The sequence below is a fragment of the Bufo gargarizans genome, chromosome 3 (genome assembly GCF_014858855.1).
Source record: "Bufo gargarizans isolate SCDJY-AF-19 chromosome 3, ASM1485885v1, whole genome shotgun sequence".
NCBI lineage: Eukaryota > Metazoa > Chordata > Amphibia > Anura > Bufonidae > Bufo > Bufo gargarizans.
The window spans coordinates 36,306,318-36,326,268 of NC_058082.1; the positions used below are offsets into that span (position 1 = coordinate 36,306,318).

Sequence of the window (19,951 nt, forward strand, 5' to 3'; positions counted from 1 at the left end):
GAACTTGGAAATTTGCCATTTTTTAAAATTTTGGGGTAAATTTGGTATTTTTTTATACAAATTATTTTTTTTTTACTTCATTTTACCAGTGTCATGAAGTACAATATGTGACAAAAAAATATTCTCAGAATGGCCTGGATAAGTCAAAGCGTTTTAAAGTTATCAGCACTTAAAGTGACATTGGTCAGATTTGCAAAAAATGGCCAAGTCCTTAAGGTGAAATAGGGCTGAGTCCTTAAGGGGTTAAGCTCCATACATTATATAGTGGCTGTGCTTGGTATTGCAGGTCAGGCCCATTTATTTGAACAGCTAATCAGCGAGGGTACAGGGTGTCAGATAGCCACTGAACAGGTACATAATGGTCTATCGTGAGGATAGGCCATCATGTGTAAATTGTGGACAGCGCCTTTAAGAATATACTATAACTATAGGAAGTAAGGAGGTTGCCTGTGGGAGCTCAAACAGTTCCTCTTCTCTATAGGAGGAGACCATTATTATAAATGATGCACCATATTTGGGGCCCTTTTACAGATTTGGAGTGGGGCACAGGAATTTTGTTTTGGTAATTTCTTTAAAAAAAATATTTTTGTTAATCTGTTGCACTGTGTCAAGAAGTCTAAAGCCAGCCATACGCATGAGATCACGACTGACCACATTGTGGCCAATCAGTTGTCCGTGGGATAATTTTTATGATTGATCCCACCAGTAACATGCCCATATCCTTGAGCAAAATTGAAAATGATCGATGGATTTTGGCTACTCGTACTATACATGTATAGTATTCTGGAGACCCAACCCCTATAAAGTTTAATAGGTCTTGCATCAAAGAGAGAGACCTTAGTGGTAATTGATTGGCTCCAAGGGCAGCCAAATGTATTTTTTTTATCTCCTGGACCTTTGGGGCCCACTATGGTATTAGAGTCTGGGCCCAGCATTGGATCCTCTGGTACTCTGTTGAGCCAGTCCAAGCCTGTTGACCATGGACTAGATTTTCCAACCGGTCTAATCACATATTCAGCAGACAGAAGTCTGCTGTCGGCCATTGCAGATGGTCGTTCGTACTAATCTTTCAAATAATGGTTGGTCAATAGGACCAAAATTGGCCATTTGGGCTGACTTTCATCTTGTGTATGGGCACCTTAAAGAACCTTTTACAAAAATGGATAAATTGACATTGAACAATAATTATGAGCGATCGTTTGGACAATTATCGACCCATGTCCGAATTTTATTACTTCATGTCTGTAGTCTGCTTTACATCGGTCCAACCGGCACCAGTGGTTGGGGGGACGGCTGCTCATCTGCAGACCCTACATAAGCACAAAAAGGGAAGAATCTATATAATCAAGATGTTTGTGCTTGTGATTGCCCCAGGCTATTATGTCGCTACGTGGCCCGAATATAGTTTACAAAAAATTGGCACTACATATGCTCAACTTAAAAAGTTTGTATTAGATTAGAAAAAAAAATTTTTTCCAGGAGCAGCGCCCCTCTTGTTCATAGGCTGTGTTTTGGGATAGCAGCTCAGCCACATTCACTTTAATGGAGCAGAGCTGCTCTACTAGATGCAGCCAATGGACATGAGTGTTGCTGTGTCAGGATAAAATTCAGCACAATGACCCCCACACCACATTTGCGATGTATGTAAATAGCAGTGGCTTTTTTTCTTTTACAGATATGGAATGAATTGCTTGATACAGTTTGAAGATTTTGCAAATTCCAATGCCTTCCGGCTGCTCAACAAATACCGCAATAAATATTGCACCTTCAATGATGATATTCAAGGTAAGAATAAAATTCTTTAAGAAAAAGAAACGTGCTGACATATTACTGTAAGGGGCGGAGTTGTGACAACCTCATTCATGTTACTATTTGTCACCATTAATAAGTGGAGCATTGTGACCAACTGTGGTGATACTGTTAGGAGGGTACTGTGGCGGACACTGAAATGAAAATTGTAGATTCACACTGAAGGCATCAAAACTGTGAATTAACACATGTGGAATTATATACATAACAAAAAAGTGTGAAACAACTGAAAATATGTCATATTCTAGGTTCTTCAAAGTAGCCGCCTTTTGCTTTGATTACTGCTTTGCACACTCTTGGCATTCTCTTGATGAGCTTCAAGAGGTAGTCACCTGAAATGGTTTTCACTTCACAGGTGTGCCCTGTCAGGTTTAATAAGTGGGATTTCTTGCCTTATAAATGGGGTTGGGACAATTAGTTGCGTTGTGGAGAAGTCAGGTGGATACACAGCCGATAGTCCTACTGAATAGACTGTTAGAATTTGTATTATGGCAAGAAAAAAGCAGCTAAGTAAAGAAAAACGAGTGGCCATCATTACTTTAAGAAATGAAGGTCAGTCAGTCTGAAAAATTGGGAAAACTTTGAAAGTGTCCCCAAGTGCAGTCACAAAAACCATCAAGCGCTACAAAGAAACTGGCTCACATGCGGACCGCCCCAGGAAAGGAAGACCAAGAGTCACCTCTGCTGCGGAGGATAAGTTCATCCGAGTCACCAGGCACCAGCAGCTCAGATTAGAGACCAGGTCAATGCCACACAGAGTTCTAGCAGCAGACACATCTCTAGAACAACTGTTAAGAGGAGACTGTGTGAATCAGGCCTTCATGGTAGAATATCTGCTAGGAAACCACTGCTAAGGACAGGCAACAAGCAGAAGAGACTTGTTTGGGCTAAAGAACACAAGGAATGGACATTAGACCAGTGGAAATCTGTGCTTTGGTCTGATGAGTCCAAATTTTAGATCTTTGGTTCCAACCACCGTGTCTTTGTGCGACGCAGAAAAGGTGAACGGATGGACTCTACATGCCTGGTTCCCACCGTGAAGCATGGAGGAGGAGGTGTGATGGTGTGGGGGTGCTTTGCTGGTGACACTGTTGGGGATTTATTCAAAATTGAAGGCATACTGAACCAGCATGGCTACCACAGCATCTTGCAGCGGCATGCTATTTATTGGGGATGACACTGTGGGAGGTATATACTGGGGCTGACACTGTTGGGCAATGTGTGTACTAGGCCTGACACTGTTGGGGTATGTGTACTAGGCCTGACACTGTTGGGGTATGTGTACTAGGCCTGACACTGTTGGGGTATGTGTACTAGGCCTGACGCTGTTGGGGTATGTGTACTAGGCCTGACACTGTTGGGGTATGTGTACTAGGCCTGACACTGTTGGGGTATGTGTACTAGGCCTGACACTGTTGGGGTATGTGTACTAGGCCTGACACTGTTGGGGTATGTGTACTAGGCCTGACACTGTTGGGGTATGTGTACTAGGCCTGACACTGTTGGGGTATGTGTACTAGGCCTGACACTGTTGGGGTATGTGTACTAGGCCTGACACTGTTGGGGGTATGTTGGTTTGTACTTATAGGCTCACGGCTACTGTTTGGCACTGTTATTGGGGCACCATGACTGCCATTTTGATACAGCCACTTGGGCTGGTACTACTATAGTGATATTGAAAATGCTAAAATTTTGCCAAGAGTCATATGAATATAAGGATGCAGTGCGCTTTCACCATTGTAGACATAATGTTGGGAATGTGAAGCCTCAGGCGTCTATGAGATTTACACTGAGGTATCTGCTGTAATTGGATACGGGAGGTGATGTAAGTCTGTCACTCTCTGCTCCTGACAGGCCAGATGGGAAAGACTTCAGCTTTGCTATTGAGATATTTCTACTCTACTGCCCCCTCTGGAAGGCTCAGTAACACAGTGAGTCCATGCAAAAGACCAACATGTAGCACTTGGACCCAGATTTACTTTTGTGCCTGTGCAAAAAATAAATAAATGCAACCTCATAGTAATGCCTGTACAGTTGTATCAGCCACATAGTAATGTCTGTACAGTTGTAGCAGCCACATAGTAATGTCTGTACCGTTGTAGCAGCCACATAGTAATGTCTGTACCGTTGTAGCAGCCACATAGTAATGTCTGTACCGTTGTAGCAGCCACATAGTAATGTCTGTACCGTTGTATCGGCCACATAGTAATGTTCATACCGTTGTATCGGCCACATAGTAATGTTCATACCGTTGTATCGGCCACATAGTAATGTCCGTACCGTTGTATCTGCCACATAGTAATGTCTGTACGGTTGTATCGGCCACATAGTAATGTCTGTACGGTTGTATCGGCCACATAGTAATGTCTGTACGGTTGTATCGGCCACATAGTAATGTCTGTACGGTTGTATCGGCCACATAGTAATGTCTGTACGGTTGTATCGGCCACATAGTAATGTCTGTACGGTTGTATCGGCCACATAGTAATGTCTGTACGGTTGTATCGGCCACATAGTAATGTCCGTACGGTTGTATCGGCCACATAGTAATGTCTATACAGTTGTATCGGCCACATAGTAATGACGGTACGGTTGTATCGGCCACATAGTAATGTATGTACAGTTGTATCGGCCACATAGTAATGACGGTACGGTTGTATCGGCCACATAGTAATGTATGTACAGTTGTATCGGCCACATAGTAATGACGGTACGGTTGTATCGGCCACATAGTAATGTCTGTACGGTTGTATCGGCCACATAGTAATGTCCGTACCGTTGTATCGGCCACATAGTAATGTCCGTACCGTTGTATCGGCCACATAGTAATGACGGTACCTTTGTATCAGCCACCTAATGAAGCCCTTGCTTCTTTTTGTAACGTTCTTATTGTAATACCCACTTAAATGTTACTGTTATAGAAATATAAAACCCATGCAGTTATTCTAATCACATATCGGGGTTTATAAAGTCGTTTCTGCCATATCAATACCGTTCAGTGGGGCAGACAAGCAGAATAAAGTCTATAAAGTAGTATCCGTTAAATAACAATTTCCATTCTGTCAGTGTCCTTTCATATGTGTCTATAGATTTGTTCCAAACACATCTGACATCTGTGTGCCTATATGATATTGTCATTTCTAGTAGTACTCATACAAAAGTACCAGCCACAGAACAGTGCCTGTACTGTCAGTCAGGGTTGGACTGGCCCTGAATTTTTCAACGTCTTGATCCAGAGGACCCTGCCAGGGTCAGTAACATGCGGTCTCCTCTTGGGCCAAAGCCCCTCTGGGCTTTTGCATCTGCTTAAGTTGTCACTCCAAGCAAACACTCAGAGCTTGGAGTCAGGGTTAGACTTTCCCTTAACGAGGAGCCTGGTTTCAGGAGAAATAAGAACTTGGTGGCTACCCCACACCTTCCGCTAAGAGGAACACCCATAAGGACCTCACACCCCTAGGAAGTCCTTGTGACAAAAAAATAATAAAATATGGATGCATGTCTGTTTTCAATAGAAAGTATGGGAAATTGTGGTTTGCCGAATTAGGGACAGATGGGGGATCTGGTCAGGAATAAAATTCCATCACCACCGACATCACTAAAATAAAACATCTCTGTCATGACCGAACCAATAATCTGCAATAATATCTCATTAGAACATTAGAGAAACGTGTAAAGTATGCAAGTAATTAAGAATGAATTAAAACGAAGAAACTGAGACTAGCATGATATTAATTACCAGTTGCCAGCGCCAAAGAAAACCCTCATCGTTTTATAATGTCCTCTTGTTTCTAAGTTTCATTTCCTGCCACATCTGTTCATACAGTTTGATAGAAAGGAAGCAGAAATGTGCAGAGATATTATCATTCTGTATTAACAACAACGCCAGAAAGAGACCTGTAAAGCCGGGGATGTCAAAGGCAACATAGCATGAGAGCTGGGAGCATAGAAATCACACAAAGGATAGCTGCAGATGTTCCATCTACACATCATCCAGAAGATCACATGTCAAAATATCCCGCCTGAAAAACACAAGCCAAGGAAATTAACCGAATATTATGTTCCCTTCTGCCTGGTTTTCTCGTATAAATTGGCCAGTTTTTAAATATTCACGTCAAATTCCCATAATGTGAATATTTTCAAGATGAAATTTTCAGCTGCTGCTGACTTGTTATTCTTTATAAACCTATTGAGATTGTGATATTCATGGAGGTGGATCAAATATTTGTCCTGTTTCACATTCTTTGTGATGGCATTTAGAACTTTATTTAGCCCACTCACATTTTCCCACAATTCCCTCTCTTGAATAGTATGCAAGACTCCCTCCACTATTTCCATTGAGTCCATCTTTTGGAGATCCAGTTGGTAGGTACTCAACCAAACCTCAAAGTTATGATCAGCAAGCCTTGTCTATATGACTTATTGTGACTTTATGTCATTAGCGGTGGGCCCCCTACTCGGGACCCCCCACTATGAACCACAGTGAAGAGTCAAATATATGCAGAAGCTATCTCTGGCGAGCCTCCCATGTCCTACGTAGACACCCACTCATCTTTAATGGCCATTGTTTAATCTCCGAAAGTACTGGTTCTCCTTGCGAAAATCCAATTGGCAGGTGCTCTGTACTGATGAGGAGTGACAATTCCGGCACAGCACGGTCTACATATTCGTGCCTCTGGTTTATTGATACCCCAAATCATATTTCAAAGCTCTTTAAGGGTTGACCAGCCAAAATGGAATAGAAAAACGCAAAAGAATTGATACTTACCCCATTGATCCTCTGCCGATCCTGCCCTAACGGTTCTGGGTCACTTTGGCTCGGTTCTTCCTGGTCCGTCTTGATACACAGAAAATAATCATTCAGCCAATCACTAGCTGAGGTGGGTCACCCTGACTTACAGAGTAGCCATCTATAGGTGGCACTAGAGATACCGCTCTCCTCCAGAAGGAAGAAAACTATATGCTGACTCCTGATTATATAGTATCTTTCCTATTTCTCTCCTTCGCCTGTGGATCCATTCTGTCATTTGACAGCTATTTCCCCAGTGCCACCATGACATACACTTGGCCTGTTTATTTCAGTGGTAAAATGGGAATAAGCCACAGGGTTTTAATGCATTTTTAGATGATCTAGTGCAGACTTATCTGGGAATGCTCAATGCTCCCCATGCACAACCATCTCTCAGCTCAATCTTCTCATCGGGCCAAACAAAATGGCATTGAGTGTGACCAACGTAACTGATCTCCCTTTTCCATCAGATTATTTCTCCTCCTTCTTCTGCTCTAAACTCCACCCGTTCTTCCAGGATTCCTAGCGTTTGGTCCTTGAGCGTTGTGTCCTCTTGCTGTATCTCTAGTATGATCTACAGTTGTCAATCAAATGTCTTCATGAGAGATCATGGACAGGACATACTGTGGAAACTTGCCTCCTTGTCAAGTTTCATACGACTTGATTGTCCTTCCCAGAACCTAAGTCAACATCAAATATTGTGGGAAGATACTTTAACTTTATCTCACTAGAGCCTACATTATTTTTAAATCTCATATTAAACTTAATTTTTTAAACGTTTCTTCATTTTCTTAGCTTAAATATACACTTCTTATTGATTCTTTGGCGTAATCCTTTCCAAGATAAACCTAGACAGGTCTAACATAAGCCGTACATATTTATTTTGGTTCCTACACAAGACTTGTGTACTTGCTGAATTCTGAAGGGATTTATAATCATATTTTTATCTTATATTTTTATAAGCAGTGATCTCTGACTGATAATTCTGTGAAGTGCTCCTTGCTGATGTGATATCTAGAATAAATGGGAGTTTAGTGAGGGAAATCAAATAGGCTAAAATGTGGGATGTATACTTTCAAAAACTTTACTGACGAGGGGATTCTTAAAAATCATTCAAATCTTACCTTTATTAAAAATCACGATGTACTAAAGTGAATTAAAACAAGATCGTAGGAGCCACAATCTAAAATCTGAATTAACCTAAGTCTGTTTTTGGAGTGGTGGAATAAACCAAACCACTGGGTAGAACATACAAACTTTTTGCAAATAGTGCATGTGGTTAGATCCAAGTGCAGGACCCCAGTTTTGCCAGACCCCAGTGCTAACCACTGGCCACCATGCTGCCATTTCTAGAATGACTGCCTTGCCCAAGTCAAGAGGCCTAGGCTTGATGATGTGTATGTCCTACTGCTGGCAGAGCAGAACGGAGGAGGCTCCTGCTGCAGCCAGCTGTCTTACAGCCAAAAACAAAACATTGATGAGGACGGAGAAGTTTTAAAGCAAATGAGCAAATTAAGGAAAAAAGTGCATTTTTTTTAATTTTTTTTTTACATTTTATAGTTTTATGATTTTTTGTGTTTAGCGTTCCTTTAAAGTCTTTAAGTCCTATCTCTAAAGGGATTCTTTGGTTCATATCGGGGCAGATTGACTATCATAGTTGCACTAGAATTTGGTGGTACTTGCGTCACAGTTTTGGAGCAAATAAATTTACTATTAAACGGGTTGTGCCAAGTTCTGAATAGGGGATAACTGATTGCTGGAGGTCTGAACACTGGGGCCCTCACCGATCTTGCTCCACCGATCTGATGAAGCTGGAAATAGCTAAGCGCCGTACTCCATTATCTCCAGCAGTCCATGTTCGATCTGCTGCTCCATCAAGACTGGTACATGGGACCCCTGTTTTCAGATTGGTGGGGGTCCCAGTGAATTAGTTATCCCCTAGTTAGGCGATAACTAATACTTCGCACAGCCCCTTTAATTAATTTGTCTAAAGGGCTTCTTTGGTTCGTATCGGGGCAGACTGACTATGGTAGTTGCACCAGAATTTTGGTGCAAATAACATTACTAATAATTTTCTGAAAAGAATAGATTTGTAAGCTTTGCTTGAGACTTTTCTAAAGTGTCTATTAAAGAGGACTGCGTCGTTGTTACTGGCATACCCCATTTTTTTTGGGTGCAAAATACTGGTCTAAATTATAGCACCCAAGAGGCGGTCTAAAGAAGGAGAGTGAGTGTTGTGTAATTTTTGACAGCCCTGTTGCTGTTTATGCTAACTACATGTTTAACAGTATTAGTAAATCTGTGGGTCCTATTCCTAAAAACTGCTGTTCGTACACTACGATTAATTATAATTAAGATAACGGGTAGAAAAGATGTTTAGTTTTTTCTACTGCTCTCTGCTGCCCCCTGCAGGGAGACAAATCTTGTCTGTAACCTGCAGTAACCTTTGTATGGCAGAGAATGCCAACTCTATGTGACTTGATTTATGTTAATGAATCCCACATCCTATTCGCTATTAATTAACATTCTTACAAACATTCTGCTTTCATACAAATTCACAAAGCCACGGAGGGTGACCTCAAGAAAACTGTGTCATCTGCATATTAATACCATGGCAGAGGATCTAAATGTTGACTCAGCTGCAGGGAAAAAAAATTATTAAATTATAAGAAGATTTCCTAACATAATAGGAAAACAAAGCTGGGACTAATTATGTGAGGAATAAGAAGAATCCTCCATGTCTTTGTGCAATGTGATGGAAAATACAATTAATCACATGTTCTGGAGCTCTTGTGGTCAGCTATAAAGCCGCCCTCCAGGCACTCGCTCTCACTGGTGGTTTATAATTCGTACATTATAATTATTCTCCCCTCCCTGTATTAGGAAGCCACTGTCCAGGCTCAGACCTCCTGCTGAGCTTGTGACAATTTGTATTGATAAACAGCAGCCAATCAGAGGAAGCAGAGCTTCAGGGGGAGGGACCGAGCTGTATCCAGAACCAATGATGAGGCAGGGGGTGTGTCTCAGACTTTCTCCTACTTCCTGTAAGTACTGTAGCTAAGATATAGTCACAGATCACAGCTCTGCCCTAATGGAGATGAGCTAAAAAGCAGCCAGTAAGCAAGCCCTGAAGAAAATAAGTAGCAGGGGAGCAACACTTATAGGTCCTGACTTGCATATCCTTTTTGAGGTCATGACTGGACAGATGTTTCAACTTGTGGTTTCTTCGATCAGATTTCCAATTAGCAGCTCTGGATTTATGGAGCCCTGTGCGTTAACTACTATGGACGCTGCCCTCCTTATGTTGTACCACTAAGTGCCTAAATATAGTACCTAAACAACACGGCCCAGTCTATAAACAAGGGAATGTAGCTACATCTTGTTCAGTTGCCTATCCATAAGTTTAGGCAACAAGTGTGTGTCTAGGGGGCCATATGCTCTGGTAGGTCATGGTGGAAAGGGGGGTAAGTCTGGACCTCCCTCTAAAGGTGGCCACACACTCAATAAATGTCAGCCGAACCTGCTCATTTTGACAGGATCGACCAACTAAATAATATGATTGGGGGTCCCCTGACTCCTCACTGACAGCAGATGTTGGGGCTTGTTGGATTTTTACATGCCTGATTTCTTCCTGCAGCTTTTTCCTTTGCCCATTAAAAATATATGCATTCTTCTCCACACCATGGCCACGCCAGACGTTAATTTGTATGAGGGTTGCCTAATACCATATTTTTCCTACTGTGGGTACTGGACAGAATTTCTTCACCTGATTGCCAGGGGTTCAAGGAACTGGGCCTGTGGTGATCAGAGGATCATGGGTCTGTTTTTAGAGAAGGGGTTGTCTTGTTGTGACCACCCCTTTAAGCATACCTAACAGTTTTCAACGCTCTCAGCGTTCTTTTGTGTCTCTGTTACTAGGGATGGATCTTGCCTGACAGCATCTAAAGCATTTGTGCGCTGCATAGGATATCAGCCGACCTTGCAGGACCACTTTAGAGGTTTCCCAGAAAAAGGCCGCCTGACTATCATGAGCTGCATTGTCAGAAGCGTATTCCATCCACCATCCCCGTAGGATCTCGCAAAACTCCACATCTTCATATAGCCACCCAGAAAAACGCCATATAAATTCTGGGCCAGTGGGAACCTGGTCCCACAGGTCGCTACTCACAGGGGCGTGATCAGAGATGACCAAATCCTCTATAGCGGTAGATGCTACCCTTCTTTCCAGCTGAGAGCTGGTAAGCAAATAGTCTCTATCCTCGACCAAGAATTTACTGCATGAGAGTAGTTAGTATATTCTTTAGTGTCTGGGTGCTCCCTCCTCCAAATATCTATCAGATGATTAGTGGCAAAGAAGGTAGGTAGAACTGTGTCCCTTGCCCTCTGTACCATATTGGCCCGTAGGATTCCTCTTCTATCTTCCCTTGCATGAAGTATGGTGTTCAAGTCACCTCCTACCACTTTAACGGGGACCGGGTCTGCCGTTTACCGCCTTGTTACCATAGAAAAGAAGGATTGATTAGAACCGTTGGGGCCATACAGGTTATAAAGGCTGATGTTCCCCATAGGGGTAGGTATTATCACCTTTATCATATGGTCCTCCCCTAGTACCTGGAATTGCGCACGTTTGTGCAAGAGTATTGCACTCCCGCTTTACCTTTAATCGCCGGAGAGCCCAACACCTTTCCCACCCACAACTTTTGCATACGCACAAAATCATCCCTAGTTAGATGAGTCTCCTGGAGCATTGCAATATCCGCCTTTACTCGCTTTAAATGTCGCAAGATCAGGGTGCGCTTTTGTGGAGATCTCAATCTCTTCACGTTCCAGATGACTATCCGCATGCTGGAGAATCAAAAGTTGGAAAAACCGGGAATGGCATTATATGAGTCATTGGCATTTGGACCGAGAATCTCCCTCGCCTTTTGAACAGAGCTGAGCAAATGGTTGAAAAAGCTATTCTTTTCTTGGTAACCTCTGCTGAGTAGTCAACGAAAAGCAGAATCCGATCGTTAAATAAAATTGCTGCGGTCTTGCGCTACTTGTATGCTTTTAGTATAGCTGTTTTGTCAGTGTAGTCTAAATATCGAACCATCACCTGGCGTGGTCTCCCAATGACTTTATTCCCCGAGGCCTCGACCTCCTTCAGAGGGCCCTGCAGGTGGTGTTCCTTACTGGAGCTAATTACGATAGTTCCATTGTAACAGACATGGGATATTTTTCAGGAGATATTGGAGCCACGTTTTGCCCCCCCCCCCCATGCCAGCCGGCAGTAATATTGATATTCTCCACCAGCAGGTTTTACAAGAAGTACGGGCTATTTTATACCCACAGGCACAGGAGAATATTACAAGAGGGGAAAGAAAAGCCCTGGATTGGATTAGATCGCATGATGATATTATTGTAAAGCCGGCAGACAAAGGGGGGGGGGGGCAACGTGGTCCTTATGACCAGGGATTATTATGTATTAGAGGCTCTTAGACAGCTGGGTGATGAAGAGACGTATGAAGCTTTGAAGCAAGATCCAATAGAAAATATCCAGAGGGATTTGAAAAATCTATTGTTTAAATATGTTACTATGGGCTTCCTCCCAAATAAGCTCTTGAAAAAATTAGTGCGTGCTTATCCTACGAAACCGTCATGGTATTTCATTCCAAAAATTCATAAGTCACTGAGCCATCCCCCAGGCCGCCCTATAGTGTTAGGGATTGGCTCAGTGACAGAACCACCATCCAAATACGTCGACTGGTTGCTAAGACCAATATTAAGTAGTCCTCCAGCCTACATCAGGGACACCAATGATTTCCTCCTGTCTTTTGAGGCAATTTCATTGGCAGGAGGGGTATCAATTGGTGTCCCTGGATGTGGAAAATGTACAGGTCCTTCTAAAAAAAATTAGCATATTGTGATAAAGTTCATTATTTTCTGTAATGTACTGATAAACATTAGACTTTCATATATTTTAGATTCATTACACACAACTGAAGTAGTTCAAGCCTTTTATTGTTTTAATATTGATGATTTTGGCATACAGCTCATGAAAACCCAAATTTCCTATAAAAAAAAATTAGCATATTTCATCCGACCAATAAAAGAAAAGTCTTTTTAATACAAAAAAAGTCAACCTTCAAATAATGATGTTCAGTTATGCACTCAATACTTGGTCGGGAATCCTTTTGCAGAAATGACTGCTTCAATGCGGCGTGGCATGGAGGCAATCAGCCTGTGGCACTGCTGAGGTGTTATGGAGGCCCAGGATGCTTCAATAGCGGCCTTAAGCTCATCCAACGTTTCTGTCGTGGTACGTGGTGGAGAGTTGGTCACGGCAACCAACTCTCTACTACACCATGACAGTCTTCACCCCTATGCTGTGAAAAAGATCTGTGCCATACGGGCAATTTATTAGATTAAGGCGCATCAATAGCGAACAAGAAGGATATAGAAAACGAGCACTGGAGTTAAAAAGACGTTTGTTGCAAAGGGGTTACCCTGAGGAATTATTAGATGAGAAGATGGAGGAGGCAGGCGAGTTTTTCCAATATGAGCTGTTGATGGTGAAGGGAGAAAAAAACCATGTGAGAGGACAACATAAGAGTAAAAGAAGAGGTGTGTTTTCGTTCAAATTTAGCCCGATGGCCAATTTGATACGAGCGGCAGTATTTAAACATTGGGATATTTTGATGGGTTTAGCGGATGAAAAACCGTTGATAACCTTCAGGAGAAGTCATACAATCAAAGGCAGGATTGTTAGAAGCAGGTTTATTTGGGAGAAAAAGAGCAACTGGTTGCAGGAGAGGTTGCCTAAGGGCAACCACAAATGCGGCAGTTGCTTTTTTTGGAAGTACAATTCCCAAAAGAAAATCTTAGAGATAGGTCCTATAACTCAAAAAGTAACCAGTTTCATAAACTGTAGAAGCACATATGTGATCTACCTATTGGTGTGCAGCTGTGGCCGCTTTTATATAGGAAAAACCATTAGGTGCTTGTTTGAAAGGATTAGGGAGCACTTTAATTCCATAAGAACGGGAAAGGGCTAATTGATCATGTAAGAGAAGCGCATGGAGCAAGTGCAGAAGCGCTTCGGTTTGCCGGAGTGGAAGTATTTCCTCCCCCACCCCAGGGTGGGGATAGACATTGTCCTTCTCTTGCAAAAGGAAGCAAAATGGATAATACGAACGGGAACGCTAGGTCAGCTAGGTCTGAAGTTAGCGCTAGGTCAGCTAGGTCTGAAGTTAGCGCTAGGTCAGCTAGGTCTGAAGTTAGCGCTAGGTCAGCTAGGTCTGAAGTTAGCGCTAGGTCTGAAGTTAGCGCTAGGTCAGCTAGGTCTGAAGTTAGCGCTAGGTCTGAAGTTAGCGCTAGGTCAGCTAGGTCTGAAGTTAGCGCTAGGTCTGAAGTTAGCGCTAGGTCTGAAGTTAGCGCTAGGTCTGAAGTTAGCGCTAGGTCTGAAGTTAGCGCTAGGTCTGAAGTTAGCGCTAGGTCTGAAGTTAGCGCTAGGTCTGAAGTTAGCGCTAGGTCTGAAGTTAGCGCTAGGTCTGAAGTTAGCGCTAGGTCTGAAGTTAGCGCTAGGTCAGCTAGGTCTGAAGTTAGCGCTAGGTCAGCTAGGTCTGAAGTTAGCGCTAAGTCAGCTGGATACATAGTATAAGAGGCCAGCACGTGCTGACGTAGTGGCCTGAGGAAGCGCGACTTTTTGTGTGCGAAACGTCCGTCACCGCTGTCTGTGAAATTGGCTGACTGCAACCCAGCCGTTTTGGAATTTGATATTATGAAATAAAAGAAGAAAAGAACCGGTGGTGAGTGCTGCCTATTTCTTTGTCTTGTTTTGGAAGATTTGGATGACTGTACTTTAAGGATTGTGCACCGCTGTAACTGGTTTATTAGGAGGTAGCCGTGAAACATTCGGGTTTGTTGGAAAGTATGGGCAGTGCCACCTGTAACTCTATCTCGTGGCCTGCAGGCGGTATGGCCACACCCGGTGAGCCCACTGCACTCAGCTTGCATAGTCCAGGCCCAGCAATGAAGGCAGCATTGTATCACACACATGGCGCGGTTCCGACGGTGGTACTGATTCCGGTATGTTCAGGTTCCTTAAATTGTTACGGCGAGACCTATTTTCTAGGTCTTCCACCTTTGACCACAATGCCTGATTCTCTTTTCAGGTGTCTTGCACCTTTTATACGTGCATATTCTGTATAAGTCTCTGCCGTAAAGACCCCGCGTTCTAGTTCTGTTCCTGCTGGCCCTGGCCCCGTTCCTGCATCTCTTTCGGCAGGCTCCGCAATGTGCTTGCCACTGTGTGGGCCAGGGTCTCTGAGATATCTGGGGCCATGTGTCCCGGGCTACCAGTTCAGCTAGTTTCTTATAGTCTACTGGTGACTGCTGTGAGTCCTCCTGGTCTGACGGTTCAGAGTCTGCTTGCTTCTCCAGTAGTGAGGTCTGCGAGGCCGTCGGGGAAGGCAGCGCCATCTTGGTGAGTCTCGCTGATTTAGAGCGGCTGGTCCCTGCAGAGTTCTTTGCGCCCTTCTTCATTAGAAAACGATCCATACAGCCTTGATCCGTGGCAGATTCGGGCCCGGGTCCCTCCAGTACGGGAGACAGGGCGAGATGTATGCGGTAAGTAGAGGATGGGTTTGGATTGGCACTGAGCGTCCTGCGCCACACTCCTACATCACTGGGGCCTGAACTGGAAGTCAAAGCTGGCGTTTTTATGACCGTCCCATGGAAGAACAGTGGGTAAATGGGTGAAAACTGCGAGCAATAGATTGCATTTAACTGCGCAGTGATCAGAGATCAAATAATCTGTAAGGATAGTGTTCCTTTAACACAAATATTGTGAGGCTTCAATGGTGATGATATAATAAATTATATAAAAGATAAAACAAATCCCCATTGAATGTAAATCACGACTTTTCACCTCGCACCGCGGAGCGGGGATAACAGACGTGCAGAAATACTGACACCTAGTGGTCATACCGTGAACCAACGTTCCTTCTCTGCTTCGTGTAATGAATATCAACTTATGAATATCAAATTATAAAATAAATGATGTATAGTTAAATTTCTCCAAATTTTTTATATGTAAATGTGTGGCTAAAAAAGAGCAGGTTAACACAACAATGGCTTTTAAAGGGATTTTCCAGTTCTGTGTAAATGAAGCTCGTAGACGTTGAACCTGACACAATGCCTTGGAGGGATAGCTCAGCTGAATGTAATGGTGCCTTTCACTTAGCGATCCGCTGCGCCATTCAGAAGTTCTTTTAATGCATATGCAAATGAGCAGTTCAGTGCAACGAGGGCAGGACAACGCAACCCTGTGCATTCTTGATCCTCCTGTCAGGTGTGAGAGGTTCTAATTCACTGACAGCAAGCAGAGATCTTTAAACACAAAATATATACTGGAAAGTTGCTACACTTTCAGTATACAGCAAACTCCTAAACATCACATTTCCCGTTAGTTCTCCTCCTGATTTTCTGATTTAGGGCTCATGCACACGACGGTGGCCATTTTTGCCGCCATTTTATTTTTTTTTTAAATGCCTTCACAAATGTCCTATCCTTGTCTGCAATGTGGAGAAGAATAGGACATGTTCTATTTATTTATTTTTTTGCGGGGCCACAGAACAAACTTACGGTTGCGGACAGCGCACGGGTATGCTGTACGCATCTTTTGCAGCCCATATGAGATGAATGGGTCCGCATCCGATTTGGAAAAAAAAGCAGACAAAAAACGCGGTCGTGTGCAAGAACCCTTAGGCTGCATTCACACAGTCAGTCTTTGATTCATGATTGCCACCAGGGACTGTGAGCCAAAACCAGGAGCGGAACCTTCACAGACATAAGGTATAAGGGGAAGATCTGCACCTGTTCTGTGTTTTGGACCCTCACCTGGTTTTTGGCCCACAATCACTGATGACATCACTGATCAAACACTGACTGTGTGAACGTGGCCTTAAGGCCTCATGCACACGACCGTTCCGTTTTTTGAGATCCACAATTTGCGGAACAGAACAGACGGCCCATTGTAGAAATGCCTATTCTTGTCCGCAAAACGGACAAGAATAGGACATGTTATATATTTTTTTTGCGGGGCCACGGAACGGAGCAACGGATGTGGACAGCACACGGAGTGCTGTCCGCATCTTTTGTGGCCCCATTGAAGTGGATGGGTCCGCACCCGAGCCGCTAAAACTGCGGCTCAGAAGCGGACCAGAAGAACGGTCGTGTGCATGAGGCCTAAGTCTCACTCAGACGTCAGTGTTTTGGTCAGTAATTGTGAGCCAAAACCAGGATTGGAGCCTCCACAGACATAAGGTATTAGGAAAGCTCTGCACCTGTTCTGTGTTTACCTGGTTTTGGCACAAAATCACTGATGGAAATCACTGACCGAACACTGACGCGTGACTGAGGCATTACTCTACCCCCCTCTGTGTCGCGGTTTCCGATGATGGAACTGGCTGATGTCACCCGTACTGCACCGTGGGAATCCGGCCTATAACGGCAGAAGTGAATATAAACCTCAGAATCCTACTGAAATTCTAACCCTTCTTAATACAAAGTGGCTTTAAACCCGAGGTGTAAATTCCTCTGACGTCTCTCTCGACTGCATAATGTACATAGAATATGGTGATGATCCTCGCTGAGGCCTCTGGAACTGCCGATCTCCACCCGGCTCGTGTTGCTGAATCATAACCTCATCCGGCGCGGCTTCTTGGCCCATTTCTCTTGCTATAATGCCATTTCCAACGTCCCTCCAGATCCAGAACTTCAATCCTAGTGTAACACCTAGTTCTCAGGTTTGTCACCCATGCAGAGAAAGTATAGAGATGATAGAGCACCATAGCAAATCTCAGAATGCCCCCAGACTCGGAGAGCTCTTCTTGCCACTATCCCTAGGGGGAGCTCACTGCATGTGGATGTATTTATAAAACGTCTGTATGCGGAGAGCTCCCCCTAGTGGCAGCTTCAGGTAAGCAAGGGAAACTGCTCAGATTTATGGTTGGAACCACCAGAGCAACAAAACTGTATCATGTAAGAGTATATATTCTGCCATATGATGATGAGTCGCTATCTCACATGTCACTCATACGTGTCTGGAGGGGGTCGCCCCACTACCTTACACAGGGACACCTGATATGTAGTTCTAGGGATCTGTAGTGAAATTGTGCCTTGCTTTTCCAAGATATTATTATAATTTTTTTTATTACTTTACTTTTTATTTCAATTTTTCTTGTTCACTAATCTTGTTTGGTTTAAGGTCTGGCCATAGACCCTACAGGGAAATGTGATGCTCTCAGCATTAATGTACAAGTATCAGGTACTTATGCACCTAACCAACGCCATGAATTCAACTGTATTGTCATCCTCAGGATGGAGATACAGTTGAATACTGTGGCAAGAGTGAAGTCTTTTCTGCTGCACTGTGGTATTTGGTTCCGCTGGGGAGAAATTTTGTGCTGCACCGTGGTATTGCTGGCCCAGCTTACTGCTGCTGGCCCGATCTACTTGTGTTGCCCGACCTTCTGTCAATTTGGACCAGCCTACAACATGCGGCCACTTTAATTTTTTATTTTTTTGTTAGTTGCCAAGGCCGTGCCTGGGCAGAGCATTTGCTGTAAAGACACTGAGCCAGCAGGGGGCAGCAGCAGGATGTGAGGTCATGCACCCTGTGAGCCAAACCTGCAAAACTCTGGAGGCCTGATGTATGGAGCATGGTGTTACTGTAGACGGGCCATTATCGGTACGATTGGTGTTGTATTATTTCTTGTCTTGAGGGTATAACATGCATTGATGCCTTGTGTTTCAGGAACGGCATCGGTGGCTGTGGCCGGTCTTCTGGCTGCTCTCAGGATTACAAAGAACAAGCTGTCCGACCATAAGTTTGTCTTCCAAGGAGCTGGGGAGGTAAGAGCAGCACGAGAGTAATGGCGAGAAGCAATGATACCAGGAAAGGGGCCCTTGCCAGTCTCCAAGGATTGGGAAATTTCTGGTAGACTTTCTGCTTGAATCCACCTTAATACGTAATCCGTTCTTTATTACGCCAGGTTCAGGATCTCGCCTCGTAAACATCGATCAGTCGGTTTCCAAAATTCTGTCACTGTTTTCAATGAGCCCAAAATGGTTTGAATTTAAAAATATCTTCCGTCGTCAGTGAGTCAGGCCGAGGATTTCGGCTCTTATTAGGAGATTTCTAGGTCATATGTAAGGTAATTCTAGTGCTGATCCTTCAGGGTTATAGGAACAGATTTCCTTTTTTCTATTGTAATGATTTTTTGTCGCATTCAGTCGTGTTTTGTTCTCCGTTCTTGCTTTTGTAGGGTGTGTTCACATGTTTTGGATTCGCACTAGATGAAACTGCCGCAGATGCCGTGGATAATCACGCGGATTAGCTCCATTCTGCGTCGGTGATGATCATACTAATAATAAAATACTCTATGCACAATGTAATAATGGCAGAAGACAGAATCCACTGAAACCGTACCAAGGTCCGCAACATGTGAACATGTCCTTACTGACGGCCAGAGGGCAGTGAATTGCAGGAGCTCATATGGACATTACACAGTAAGGCCGAATGCACACGGCCGCGTGTTCCACGGACGTGAACAGTCCGTGGTATCCCGGCCTGGATTCCTGCTGAAAGCAGGAGCGCACGTCGTCATTGGTTGCTATGACGCCGTGCGCTTCATGCCGCCGCTGCACTACAGTAATACACTCGTACAACCAATGACGCCGTGCGCTTCTGCTCTCAGCAGGATGCCAGGCCGGTATACCACGGACCGTTCACGGCCGTGGAACACATCCGTGTGCATTCGGCCTAAGGGTGCATTCACATCAACGTTTAGCTTTCTGTTCTTCTGATCCGTCAGAAGAAGAGAGAGAGAAGAAAAAAAATGGATCCTGTAAAAAAAACGGATCCTGTTGCATCAGTTGTCATCCGTTTGAGCCATTTCCATCTGAGATCGTTTTCCTTAAACGTAAAAAAAGTACTGCATGCAGGACTTTTTTTTTCCCAATCCAAAAAAACAAATCTCAGGCTACTTTCACACTAGCGTTTTTGCTGGATCCGGCAGGGTCCAGCAAAAACGCTTCCGTTACTTGTAATACAACCGTCTGCATCCGTTATGAACGAATCCGGTTGTATTATCTATAACATACCCAAGACGGATCCGTCATGAACTCCATTGAAAGTCAATAGGAGACGGATCCGTTTTCTATTGTGTCAGAGAAAACTGATTCGTCCCCATTGACTTGCATTGTGGGTCATGCCGGATCCGTCTTGCTCTGCATCCTAGGACGGAATGAGAACGCAACCAAACGTAATGTAATGCATTTTGGAGCACTCCGTTCTCTTCAGTTACGTTT

General features: G+C 43.8%; 1 protein-coding gene across 2 annotated transcripts in view; it reads left to right on the forward strand.

The window, feature by feature from the left end:
* ME3 (malic enzyme 3) overlaps positions 1-19,951 on the forward strand; it is a 140,202-nt gene that overhangs the window by 102,076 nt on the left and 18,175 nt on the right. For both annotated transcript variants that reach the window (XM_044284932.1, XM_044284931.1), the window contains exons 8-9: positions 1,676-1,785; positions 18,396-18,493. In XM_044284932.1, the coding sequence (XP_044140867.1) occupies positions 1,676-1,785; positions 18,396-18,493 (208 nt within the window). The remainder of the gene's footprint in view (positions 1-1,675; positions 1,786-18,395; positions 18,494-19,951) is intronic.